At 40.0% G+C, this 14601-nt stretch overlaps 1 protein-coding gene across 14 annotated transcripts in view; it reads right to left on the minus strand.

The window, feature by feature from the left end:
- The window catches only part of NAV2 (neuron navigator 2), a 388787-nt gene that overhangs the window by 107518 nt on the left and 266668 nt on the right, over positions 1-14601 (minus strand). For all 14 annotated transcript variants that reach the window (XM_027662067.1, XM_027662068.1, XM_027662066.1 and 11 more), the window contains one exon: positions 88-1189. In XM_027662067.1, coding sequence (XP_027517868.1) covers positions 88-1189 — 1102 coding nt within the window. The remainder of the gene's footprint in view (positions 1-87; positions 1190-14601) is intronic.

Raw genomic sequence — 14601 nt, forward strand, 5'->3', positions numbered from 1 at the left:
CACTGCCCCCTCCCCCCCAGAAAGAGCATCCAGAATGAACCTCCCAGGCATCCCATTCGAACATCCCACTGGAGGATTCTCCCATACCTGTACATGAAGGGGGCGACCGTGGCAGTGTTCGGGTGGCTGTATTGCTGCTGGGGATGAGGTAGCTGAACACTCACAGTATTGCTCCCTGTGGTGTGTGTTGTCACGGCAGGCCCGTTCACAGCCTGGCTGCTGCTGCTGCTGCTGTTGAGGCCTCCTACGCCTTTTCCCTCGGAAGAAGCGAGGCTGGACGAGGAGCTGGAATGACGGCTGTCCAGCTGGGACTTCTGATGCGAGAGCCCCAAGCTGGCCTTCCCGCCACGGCTTCTCTCGCCTTCCTTTGCAGGAACGGGGGCACTTGAGGATTTCCCTGTGGCGTTTTTCATTCCTGGTTTTGGTATTCCACTGTGCGAAGGGGCAGAGGCCTCCTTCTTGGCACTGTTCAGCTTTCCTCCTTTAGGGATAAAGCTTGCGATCTTGGAGGACTTTTTTGGCATCTCTGTTGTTGCTAGTGCTGTCTGTTCTTCTTTTGGTTCCTCTTTCACGTCCAGCTTTTCAGTGATAGATGTTCTCTTTGTAATGTCTTTACTTTTATCCTTTTCTTTCTCTTTCTGTCTCTCCTTCTCCTTCTCATTACCCTTTGGAGAACTTTTCTTATTAGTGAGTGCCCGGCTAAAAGTCCTTTGTGCAATTCCCTTGAGTGCAATTTTGGGACTACTGGACATCGATCCCAGGTTGTTCACATTCTGATTGGCGGCATCGATTTCTTCGCTCTCCTCAAAGCTGAGAAGCATCTCCAGCTTTTCACAACTGTTGTCCCGAGACCCCAGAGCCTCCAGCATCGTCCCTCCTGCTTTGGAACCTCCTTTGCTGTTGAAGAGTTTTAATTTTTCAAGCATGGATTTCTGACCATTGGGAGTTGTTTTGGCGATTTCTGAGGGTGTCTTTGGAGGCTCCACTACCGGCTGCTTTACAGATAACATGGAAGACGTAGCTGTGTGCTTAGCACTGAGGGACTTGCTGCGCCAAGGTTTAATAGCAGAGTTGGGCTGAGGGATGGCTGATGAGTTATTGCAACTAACAGCGCTGCCACAGCTTTGAACTGAGGATGAGACATTTTCATTCATTCCTGTGGGCTGGGAGGCTGTACTGTCTGCAGGCTCTGAAAAAAACACAAAAAAACAACCCAAAAAAAGAACACGGTAGTACCTCATATTACAGTTAGCACAAGATTTTTTCTGTAATGAAACATTAGGAATTTTACACTAATAACATTAAAAAGACATCCAGTATGATCTAGAGAAAATAAAAGTCAGTTTTCTTTTCCTACCCAGCAGAAAAGCAATGAGCTCCTACTGTATAATTTACATTTACTTGCTGTTTCAAGAAAAAGAAGAAAAAAAAAGAATCTCTTCCAATTCAAACCAAAATGTGTTTTGCAATGTGTTCTCCCTTATTAAGTCCACAATACGTTTTCATTAGCAAAACACAGCACTATTTTCTAACTAAGGGTTCCCTCTGCTTTTGGCAAAATACTTGTTGTCCAAGTTTGATTCTTAGAAAAACCTCAAACATATAAAAAAAAATGCAGAAGTAAGGAAAAAAGTAAAACTGAAGTCTTTTCAGTTATTGGGGGTGGTAAGATTTTCATATGCAAAAGGTAGAAGAAAACTCCACATACAAAAATAAACCCAATTGTGTCCTTTTGCAATGAACCTAAATTAAGTATTACTATGTATCTTAATCCAGCTGTAAGAGAAACTTGTGGCAGTAACCGTACAGCCCTCCTCCCGCAGAGAAAACAAATCTTTTATTTAGTTAGTTCCTCCTAATGTTATTTGTTCTTTTTAAGAAGTTATTCAGAGCTTAAAGAGAGCTTGAAAAATCACACTCACCTACCAGTGGCCACTTCTCCTCTGAAGTTTCTCTCTACTGAGTTTCCTTTCTGGAGATGTTACTCTCTCAATTATCACAAATATGTTTTCTGTTAAACTGCTCATGTTTCCAATTAAGTTTTGTCATCTGTGTCTGTTCCCCTGCCCAGCAGCCTGCTGGGGATTAACGGCTCTTACCTATATTTCCCTGCCCTCTCGCACTAAAGTAAACTGTGCACAGAGCTGCATTTTTTTAATTCAAAAGTCAACAGCAGTGGAGAGCGTGCGTTCTCGGCAGCAGGAGCCCCTGTGAATCCAGTCCTGTAAATCACGAGCTGCGCAGCCACAGAGGGACTGTTTTCCTTCACTTTCTCAGTGAAGATACAGCTCTGTTAACCTCCCTCCTGTGATCCAAAGCAGATCTACTGAAGATTTAAAGCACATACATCTTCTTGTCTTAACAAAGAATCAGGTTTCTAAGAGTGTTTGAGACTTCTTAATAATAAACTCAGCCATTTCACATTGTTATGGACAAAGTGGGATAGCAGGAGATAATTATACTTTAAAAAATATTACTGAAGTCAGAATATTTCCAGGACACTGTTATTAACCAGCAATCATTATATTGGCCAGGTTTGCTAGTCCTTTTCCTATGGCAAACTACCCACATGGAGCTGGAAGGAAGCACGAGCTGGATTATGGACACAGAAAGGAATCATGCTGCTTTTAAGCTTTTGCCAGCCTGCTGGCTCCCAGGGCACTACTCCCACTTCTTTCTAGTACTGAAAGAAAACCAAGCCACCAAATGTCCCAAACGGTAATGCCACCTGGTCCTCTAGTTGCTCTTCTCAAGCCTTCTGAATCCAATCTGATGGGTTAAGGAGAACTGACAAGTGATGGCATAGGAATCATAGAATCCTTAAAGTTGGAAAAGATTTCCAAGATTGAGTCCAACCATTAACCTGGCACTGCCAAGTCCACCACTTAACCCTAAGCATCATATCTACACTATTTTGAGCAATTCCAGGGACAGTGGACTCCACCACTGCAGGATTCACAGTGACTCCCAGTGCGAGGGGTAGCAGTGACCTGCCATCACAGCGCACTGACACACACATGAGAGAGGAAGGATGGTGACAACTTCTTCACAAGCTGCTGGCAGTGCTCCTCCCTCTGCTTTCACAAGCTGTGCACCATTGCTCTTTTCTTCGTTCCTCTTATCCTACACTGCTGCTTTGTTATTATTTTTACTTCCTGAAGCCCTCCTACTCGTACCAATCCACTTCCCATTGCCACCCCACACCAGGTTCCTTTTGTACACCCAGAACAAGCAAGCCTTTGTCTCAGTCTGCCTTCCACAGAAGACATCCAGCAATGTAGTGAAAGCTTCATGAAAATCCCAACTGTGCATAATTTACAGTTAGTTTTTATAGATTATTTTTAAGAACAATAATTACACATTTCAATATTGAGATACTGCTATAGAAACTGGAGATTGGCAGTACTTCCAACACTAAGTTTCTAATCCATATGTGCTCTGACTTCATCATTCTCAGCAAATCCTAAGGCAGCACAAAGTATACTCATGCCCAGAAATCATCAGAGCTGCCTGAGATTCATGAACATGCCTAGGAGGGATTTACAAGCAGGTCCAGGGAGGAACCTAATGCACTAATCAATATGGGCAGGGAAGCCCTTACTTGCTCAGGACTGGGACAATAAATAAGAGTTACAAAAAGAAAATTACCAGTAAGGGATGTACACTCGGTTAGTACAACATATGCAGAAGCAAACTCATCTCGTGGTCTGAGCATGCAGCCACCTGAACAGACTTGGAAAAGAAATCTGCTTTCTTCTCAAACAGGTTCTTCACAACAGTTTACCAGCTCTACAGTGTGAAGTGAATGGAAGTTGTTGGTTCATTTGGGACCTCAGCTTCATCCTAACAGTCCAGATGAGTGCTTGAGTGCACAGACTTCTGGGCTTGGATCAAGTGAAATGGTTTGTTTTCTAAATCCCAAAGCATTGCTCCAAGTTAATTTCCCAATGAAATCCAGAACTTTTCAATTTCTCCTTTTTTTCAAATGTTTTCAGGAAATTAATTAATTAATTAATTCTGGTTGGTCACTGACCAAAATAAGCTTTTTTCTGTTCATTTGTTTATAAACAAAACATTCCTTTGTCCCAGCTCCCCCACATACACCCTCCTGTTTGGAACTAAATTTTGCTTCTGTTGCCAGTGGCGTAGGATGAGTACAATGTAGCTCCATTTGCAGACATGTCAGAGAAATCAGAATTAGGACAATAATACTATGAATGCAACACTACAAAAAAAAAAAAAAAATACAGGGATATTAATGTAATTTTCAGAGTCTCTAGTTAGCATTTTCTACAAAGTGAATTCTGGATGCTACACACCTGAAATGAATAAAAAATATTTACAAACTCTTAATATACATGTTAAGCAGCAACACTTCAGGAAGGAAAAGAAGATACTTTTTTACACAACTGCAGTGGATTTTGATTTGTATTTGGGTCAAATACAGTGAATATTGAAAATCCTTGCAATATTGTTACCTTGCACCATGCAAAGTTACTGCAAGAAATAAAACACTCTCATGAAAAATTGCCTCAGCTTAAGAAAACTTCAATTTTAAAGATTCTCTGTTTCTTTTTTATGAACAAGTCTGCTGGCTCTTTTACTCCTCTGACCAAGCTTGGTAAACGAAAGGAGTTCTGCTGCCAGAATGCAGCTTCAAATGTTGAGTTTCCTAATGAAGCAGTAACAGCAATTCATGGAGAACACATCAGCATGCAAAGGGGAAAGTTTTATTCAGCATAACATAGGCCCTTCTTTCATGAAAAGGAGAGCAGGTTTCATGCATTCAATTAATAAGCTTATTATTTCCCATGTATTTCTTTGTGAGGGAGATATTTTCTTTCTTCAGCAACTTGCACTAACTAAAACTGACTATAAAAGAAATGTTTTCAAACCCAAGCTACAGGCTACAATAAATAATGATTGCTTTCCTCTTTTCAAGGTCAAATCTTGGCCCAAAATCTATTTTGTTCCTAGCGTTCCTGTTAAAAAAGATGTTGGTGGTCTAGTTCCAGTGCCAATACACACTGTAGCATGGGTAAATCTGATTTCAGCTGCTCCTGCAAAGACTGAACTGCATCTGCAAACCTACCCATTTGTGAGGAAAATAAAAGAATCTGAAGGCTTATGATTTAATTCTTCCACTGAAGCCTTTGAAAGCTTATTTTATAATAACATCAGCAGAAAATATATGCAATTTCCCATCATTTGTCATGTTCACTCTAAGTAAGTGGACTTTGATTTGCTATAACTGAAAACTTTCAAAAGCCATCATTATAAGCATGAAAGGCAACACACAGACAAAGGATGTTCATAGTTACTTCTCCTTAGGAGGGTCAAGAACTTAACAGCATTTTTATCCATTTTCAAATGAACAAACTGCTATTTTTTTTATTTCACAGTTATGGGAAAAATAAGAAGCTCTTAAGAAGAGAAATAGTCCAGCCCATAGATTAGATAAGATATAATAGCAAATCCACAGCCAGATTCTAATTTAGGAAATAAAAGCAGCTCTGCTCTATGACATTAGAGCATCAGAACTGCAGAAACCACTGTGACAGTTTCATCGTTTCCCATCTAGAAGAATAAATGGTGAATCTTGACCCTTCCCATCCACTCACCAGACAACTATCCTTAAAAGCACTACAAATAAAGTGCAACAGGGAAAAACTTTTTAGCTGAGTTGTTCTGTTCTTCCATAATCATTTATCATGCTCAGTAACCCCTGGAAGTATGGAAATGCCTGCATTTCTCCAGGAGCTGACTATAAAAATCACAGTCTTTCCATAATCCAAACCACAAGCAGGTAGAGCAGAACATTCCCAAAAGGAGTAACCTGGCACACAGTCCTTCCTCAAAGTAAGCACAACCCTTCTGGCCCACAGGAGTTTCCATTTCAATTTTAACACTGAGGACAGGAGAGAACTACAGCTGGGTGGAAGGGGCTGACTGAGACAGGGCTCAGGGCGGGCATGGCCTCCACTCACAAGATGACTGAAGCTTTTTGTTCTCTCTTCTATTCTGGATCACAGAAAAAAATCAACAAAAACTATTTTTTTTAAAAGCAGAGATTGCCAGACAGGGAAATTCCGTATAACCTGAGAAAAGCCTGGATAGAAAACATTTTGCTTTGCTGAGGACCAAAACTTAGAATCATAGAACCACTAAATGGTTTGGGCTGGAAGGAACTTTAGAGATCATCTAGTTCCAACCGCCCTGCCATGGGCAGAGACAACTTACACTAAAACAGGTTGCTCAGGACCATTTCTAACTGAGCAGAATTGGTTCCTTCAACTTCTGCCCACTGGCTTTCCCTTTAGGGCTGATTTAATTTATTGTAACACAGGAGAAAAATTACCTTTACTCCATGATATTTTTCTTTCCTTCCATCATATCTACTTCTTCAATCCCACTGTTGTAAACTCCGTTGCTTCAACAGCAGTTCCATGTATTCACAGAGATGTGCTGTATCTCTGAAAACCCTCACACCAAAGCCCATGGATATGCCAGAAACTCAACTTGCACATTTCTGTAAAGTCTCCTTCATTCACACAGAGTTCCAGCACATGAAACAACAGTTCTGCTGTCAGCTGGTTCACATCGCCAAAACTCAGCGTTTTTGCTGAGGTGAGGGGAAATAAAACTGGAGCACAGGCAATCCTTTTCTCATTGTCTTGACATAACCAACTAAGACACTTGAATTCCTTGTTGTTTTTGTGTAGTTACTGTAAAATTCAGAATGCTGTCCACATGACTGCCTTAAGAGAGAGGTTGGAGGGACCTCTATCGACCACATTCTGGTTAGATGATCACAAAAATTATGAAACCAAGTTTACTGTGCCATTCAAAACAAGTTGCACTCCCCACTTAATACTAGACAAATACCATTCTTGTTCATTCCTCTCCATTTCCTTCTCATTATTTGTACAATCTAATCCCCCAAGAGTTCTCACAACAGACTTATTCAAAAGTATTAATGAATTCCAGGCAGGGAGCTGTTACGGAGTTTTTCATTAGATTTTATTCTTAGCTGGAGTGGACAATATGTACACTTGGCAGCCTTGGTCTGACACATCTCTCCTGCAGGTTATATGAAATACGGCATATACAAATTAGTGGTCTGAGAACTGCAGTTAGGGAATATTATCCATTTGACTATTAGTAGTGGCTCCAATCAGGGCTTGGAATGACCATGGAGATGGAGGCAGATTTTTAACAGAGAAGGGACAGGCAGTAGGAAAAATTATATAAGAATGAACAGACAATATGCCAAGGTAAACTACATTTCAACTCAGAAATATCCCACTCTGCTCAGTGAGAAGTCACACACTGTACACAGCAGAGTGGTAAATAGCAGTGCCCATGATTGCACATCCATGGAGAACACCAATGCACCCTGAAACATGGATAGTCCACGTTCAAACTGAGGAGTTGAACCAAACCATACAGAAATAACATACTTTACCACGATGTACATACACACCTAAAGTTCAACATACATAAATATGCAAAAATTTTTTATATTTTTATATCAAAACCAACTGACAGTCACATACTACTATTTATGGTGGGGTCTTCATTTACTCTCTTTAGTCAATAAAACTACCTTACTAAAATAAAAATATCTGTAGCAGCAGATCTTTCAAACCAGGCCAGTGTGCAGATAACAATATGGTATTCATGACAGTAGTGAAGGGTTGGACCATGGCTTTAAGCTCATCTGCCAGCTCAGAAATGGTGGCAGTTCTCTGGTGCCAGTCACAGATTCTTTAGATCTATTTGGTTATGGATGAGGAACAGGCAAAAGACTCAGTAGAGAAGTCACAAATGGAAAAACCAGGGACGATGCTCTTACCCAAGGAGAAGGGGCTTCTACAGATGTGGAGAAACATGCTGGCACTTGGAGAAGTCTGGGATGTTTGCTTTCCTACGATTTAACAGTGAACTTAAGTTTCCACACGTCACCCAGCAATAAATTTACAAGAAATTGTAAATATTTATTTTAAAAGGAAACATCTAAGCACTGTAAAGACCATGTGTCCTACTTAGAACGGCTGGGACCAATTCAGCACTGGATGGGTGCAGCCCAAAACTGTGTATTCTATAGCCTTCCATGCCATTTCCCAGAAACTGTTGTCAGTAGAGGCCTGCGAGGTGGGGGGATGTTCCTGTCCTCATGCCCTTTTGGGGAATTCCCTGCTCTGAGGGAAGGACTGAGCACCCTCATACCCTTTTATGGAATTCCCCACTCTGAGGGAAGGACTGAGCATCCTTTTATGGAATTCCCCGCTCTGAGGAAAGGACTGAACATTCCTGCCTGAGCTGGAGAATATATAAGCCTGGAGTTTCGGAACCTTTCCGCCACTCGTGGGATCCAGAGGAAGACTGCAGCTCACCGCTCTCAACCGGATTGAGACCACCACCCTCAACTGGACTGCAATCACCACTTTTGACCAGACTGCAACAGCTCTCCCACCAGCAGGTTTTTCCCTTCTCCCTTTACTTTGGACTCGGGGTGGTGGGGGCAAGGAACACCACTTCGTTTATGCCCCAGGGTGCTGGGTTATACATTTGGGCTTTGTGGGTTAAAACCAATTGCTTGTCTGTATAATCGTACTTATTGTATTATTTTATTAAATTGTTATTCTGACCTATAATCTCTCTTTTGAGTTGAGTTCATTTCCCCTGCTGGTTAACTTTTAAACCAGCACACCATGCAATGCTGGACTAGCTCTTCAGCTGGTATAAATTAACGTGGTTCCAGCACCTCCAATGCAGCTCTGCAGATGTACACTGGGTAAGAAGCTGCTTCTCAAGGTTACATTTTACTTCAAAGCTCAGAATTTTATCTTCATTAACTGTACAGTTAAGAACATGTCTTTGGCTAGGTTTTTTAGTTGTTTGGGTTTTTTTCCCAAAAAAACTTTATTTAAATACATTTTTGGCTTGTTTTATGTATTTCTAAAGCTTACACAACTATGGTAAAGTCCTGTGGTCTTGTAAAGCTCCACTTCAGCCATGATTAAGCCTTCAGCCAGCCTTCGTTTAGCTATAAGAGGACATATTTTCAAATGTCAGATTCAGCCAGTTGAACAGTTGTAAAATTAGGCATGAATATGACTTACTGCATACTCTTATCTTGTCCTACAAACGTGCCACACTGCTTATCTTCTGACAGTCTTTAAGCTGTTTGATGGGCACAAACTCAACATAAATATGTCACTAAAGATTAACTAAGATGAGCCAATCTTTCAAAAAGTATGTTTGATTAGAAAAGTGAAAGGGTGCAAACAGTACCCCAGGATATACTTATATCTCAACACCCAAAGATGAGTATTTTGTTTGACACTAAAAGCTCTCATGAGGGTCACCTTCTGACATAAGGCAGTAACTTTATGTCTGGGTAATGGAGAGGCATTAATACATTTGGTAAAATATTTTGACTGAGTCAATAAGATTTCATTCACTGGAGATGATTGAAAAGGTTTGTGCTTAGAAAGGAGAAACTAAATGCCTGAACACAAAAGGTTAAACCACTGGCTATGCAAATGGACTGCAGCAAAGAAATAGAAGTTAAAGTAGAATGCAGCTGCATACTTCATAATGTGACACTAAGGGAAAACAAACATCATTCAGAAATGTATTATGAGTATTATATATGGAGTCAGAGACTTGCAGAATCATAAGACAGAGAACTTAACTATTCCATCCTACTCAGCACTAAATAAGGCATCAGGTAGAGTGGTCTGTCCAGCTCCAGTACCCCTCTAAAGAGACTGACAGACTGCAAAAAGGCCAGTAGAGACCATCAAGACATTTAAGAGATTTATCACAAGGAACCTATGAGAAGAAAGTTGGAATAGTAAAGATGTCTTATCCTAGAAGAGAAGAGACCAAGGAGAGACATTGTAAGCCTTCAAATACATGAAGACTGTTATAAACAGGACAGAGATCAAGAAAGAGCAAAAATGTGCCTTATTTTTAGCCACACAGAATGATTTTCATATATCTTTTTTTGTAACAGCTACCGTTAAGACCAAATAGATACTTGAAGGGATACACTTTAAAAGATGGTCAAGTCCAGTCATGAGACATTTCAGAACAGACAAGTAAACACCTCTCGGGCACAGATACAGTTGATTTTCCTTCAGAATTGGAGCACAGACTCCACATGTTATTAACAAATGCAAATCTACAAATACATAATGTCAGCTGTAAACTTGGCAAAATTTTAAACATGGATCTTTGTTAAACAGAGTTAAAACCAGAAGGTATATTTACATTGCAAAGTTATGATTCAACAAAAGAAATTACGAGGTTCCTCAGATTATCTTTCAGATTTCCCCACACTATCTCTCTATATTTTTATTTTTACTTTTGTCACATCAAATTCGTGATCACTGCACAATAATTCAAAGCAAAATAAACCACCCTGAACATTTGGCAAATATCTTCAATGCAAATTATATTAAAAAAACTGGATAGGGTTATGCACTACTTTTTGGTAGTGCATACACAGAAAACACCACCTGCTCTGGTTATGGATTTGTTGAGACTAATTCTGTAAATTTATTTTACCATCAGTCTGTCTTACAGGAAAAACCCTTGGTCAGTAAAACCAGAGAGCATCTTGAGTGCCAGCAGAGATGAGCAGAGCAGCAGCATCCTAAACACTAAGCAGAATATGATGTTTGCTTCATGTCTGACCTAGATGAAACACTGCTACATTTTTACAGGGTGGGATGACTGACATTTAAGTAATTATTCCATTCTCACATTGTTGAGCCAATCACATTTATTTTCCAAGGAAAATGTGAAAATGCAGGCAAACCCGTTTCAGATGTTATAGACTTATGCCTCTTTAAAAATATAAAACCTTTTCCAATTTTGCAATACTTTTAATCTTAGTGAATTTTGCACAGTCTTATCAAGTCAACATTTCAAAAGTAAATGTTAGGTTCATTCAACTTCCTACAGAAAGAGAAACCTAATAATAAAACTAAACTCAAGATGGATATAGAACAGGAAAGCAACTGCTCCAAAAGTCAAATGAAGGAAACTTTTCCTAAATCTATACAGACATGATTTTCAGTCATGAAGACAGATATAACTGCCTAAAAAATAAATAAAATAAATAAATATTTAACTTACTGCTATCTGTTGCATGAGCCAACTGTTTCATTCTCTAAAATCGCTTCCCAGCTTTCTGACATTCATACAGTATTCCTCCATAAAGATAGGGATCTTTCAATCCCAGGAGCTCTGCTTATTTTTGCTAGTCTCTAGTGAACTGTTAAGATCTTCCTCTTGGTGCTGGTTTCCAAAGCGGCCTTTGCTCTACTTCTCCCCCACCCTTCTCAACAGCCTCGCAGAGCTGGGCTCAGCACTAGTTGATTGGAACAGTTAGAAACAGTTTCAGTGATGACCTGGCAGTTTGTGCTGGAAGGATGAAAGCCTTTTCAATACCAACTTTAGTGTATCAGAGTCTTCAGTAGGAAATTTCCAGCCTGTAAAGAACACTGAGATACCAGGCTTAATATTTCACATTTCTGTCCTACCTGTGTGCCACCAGATGTTGCAGTGACTGACTGAACAGACAGCACTGTGATAATTAACTCTGGGGCTTTGTATGGACTCTCTGTTCTGCAAGATACCGCACACCTGAACGCTTCAGGACTATTCAGTCTTTGATTAGTAAAAGATGCAATTAAAAAGGATGAGACTTATTATAACAACTGTTATGTAATCATATATAATCATAGGATCATAGACCGGTTTGGGTTGGAAGCGACCATAAAGATCATCCACTTCCAACCCCCTTGCCACGAGCAGGGACACCTTCCACTATCCCAGATTGCTCAGAGCCCCATCCAACCTTGCCTTCAACACTTCCAGGGATGGGGGAGCCACAGCCTCTGTGGGCAAGCTGTGACAGGGCCTCACCAGCCTCACAGTAAATAATTTCTTCCTAATATCTAATCTAAACCTGCCCTCTGTCAGTTTAAAGTCATTGCCCCTTGTCCTGTCACAAGCTCCCCTTTGTAAAAGAGTCTGTCTGTTCAGCCATCCCAGTAGCCTTTTGTCAGCACTGAGTCAGCTGGCTCAGTGCCACAGGGATTGAATCCAACATCTCAGCTCCCTGTCATAACTGTCATGATTAACTATTCCTGCACCTGAAGCCATAGAAAGTCTTCTCTTTCCCATTCAGGCTGAATGCTACTATAAATGGGCAAAAAAATATTAAAATGTTAACTCTCTAAGACAAATTTCTATCATGCTTTATAAGTCTCAGAGCTCTTTTTTCATCACTGTTTTGGGGTTTTTTTGCCTTTTTTTGTTTGTTTGTTTTTCAATTCTTACACTATTATTCAGCACAAATGCAAAAGCCTGTGTTTTGACTCTGTTTATTATTATTATTTTGCTTGGAATGGAAAAACTGCGTGATGTTAAACAGAACATGTGGTTTTTCCAGCAAGGAAACTTGTGCAACGTCACTCGACCATCTTGTACTTGGTACAGGAGCCAAATCCAGTAATTCAGAACATCAAATATTTAATCTCATTTTATGTGCAGCTACAAAAGAGGACTTGCCCTTCATTTTAGCATGCTTAAATGAAAGATTTTTCATTCAAAAAAACTCTTAGAATCATCTAGGTTTATCTAAAGATAATAGGGCTCAAAGACTTGCAATGAGTAATTCCTGAGCCAAAACTGGAACCTCTGTCTGAACATCAGCTCTGGGCGAACATTAAATTTTGACTCATTATGTCTAATTTAATCTCTTTCAATGGCTAAGCATCCTCATTCTTAAAATTTCCTACATTCTGAGGTCTGAGTTGGGCTCATTTCAGATTCCTAACAAATGGATACTCACATAGTGCCTACTGAAGTAATGAAGAATTGTTGTTACTATAAATGTCACTACCTACAGGTTTCTTGTAGGTAATAAGAAAGTTACTTTTCTTTTAGACAGAAAACATAAATTAACCTTTAAAATACCAAACTGCAAAGGAGATTTTCCAAAGCTCTAATTATGCAGTGCTCTTCTCCGTGTTTTATCAGTATCCCTCTTTTTCAAAGAATGCTGCTGAAAATCTTAGCCTTCAAGATACTGCCCACAAGAACTCTGAGTTTTGATCTCCTTATGCGCATTTCTTGCCTTGCTCCACACGAAGATGAATTTTTTCCTCGCTATTACTGAAGTAGCATTTTTAAATTGAATCTGAGGGTTTGACATAATCCAAATCTGCCACTTTTAAATGACCTTAAGCAATGCTGATTTCAAGACAAGGTCAATATCACACAGAACCGAGTCATGAGAGTGTATTCTCATGTGCTTTTTATATCAATACAGGATTGAATATGAAACATTTGTATCATTAGGAAGAGAAACTTCAATGGCTCAGTTCCAGATTTAGGATTTTCTACTCTCTAAGTAAAAGGACATTTACAGAAATAAATATGGATTTCATAGTAAAGTTGACATGAAGATACTGATTTAACTTTTAAGAGCTGTTCTTACCAAGGCTCTGACAAGATATGCTGTGGCTTCTTGAACTGCACCCTTGAAGTTGATGCCATGCCCTCTTGAACTCGATAAATATAACCTCCTACATATAAGGTGCACACATTTTTAGCACACATGTGGCATGTGTAACCATACACCAATTTACTCAGTGGAGTGGGGGTGACATTTCCTTGCTAACATTCTACTGACAGTAGTCAGTCCTATTTTGATAACACAAAGTCAAAAACTTAGAGGAAAGAAATTCCTTAACTGTCCTTCAAAATACCTTAATATATATCTTCCTATTTAACTAGTTTATACTCAATAGAAATTTTGAAGGAATTAATATTTAAAGGTATCATAATGTGGTAATTTTACACTTGCCAGAGCTCAGAGCTGGACTCAAGTAATATTAACCCCTTATTGCTGGTTCCATGCAGGTCTGATCTATGCAAAATTGTCATGGCAATGAGACGCTGTCCTTTGGGAACTGCAGGACCCTGTACTTCCCTTTGTCCCTACGCCACCCAACTGGAACTGCTTTTGCTGTGTCAGCAGGTTAATTATGTCTGCAATGGGTGTAACATGGACTGGTTTGAGTATCACTGAATCACATCCCATCACACACAGCTTCACAAAACAACACACCACAACTGAGCATCAATATGAAAGGAGAGAAAACATGGAGCATGGAAATAAAGGAGGAATGTAGGACACTTACAAAATATTAAAGATTTTCCAAAGAGCTGGAACTATCCATCCTGAAGCACACTTCAATTTTGCTTTGCCTTTTTACCCTCCACCAGAATCCCTTCAATAAATCACTGGTAACTCTTTAATCCACGTCCAGTATACTTTTAAAATTCCAAGAAACTATGTATGGCCAGTCTTCCTGAACGAAGATTTGGGAAAGGTCTTTACCCTTCGAGCCTGCGCAGTGGATTTTTTAGGTGAGACACAGTGTGTGCTGAGCTGAGCCCACCCTTTAATCCTAAGGTTCATCTGCCGGGGCCAAGCAAGCTTGGACAGTGGCAGTGAGGTCCTCAGGACGTAGGTTTGTTTAGAGTGACCTTCTCTTAGATGGATGGCCTTAC

Source organism: Corapipo altera, unplaced genomic scaffold (genome assembly GCF_003945725.1).
Source record: "Corapipo altera isolate COAL_440 unplaced genomic scaffold, ASM394572v1 RXGC01000072.1, whole genome shotgun sequence".
Classification (NCBI taxonomy): Eukaryota; Metazoa; Chordata; class Aves; order Passeriformes; family Pipridae; genus Corapipo; species Corapipo altera.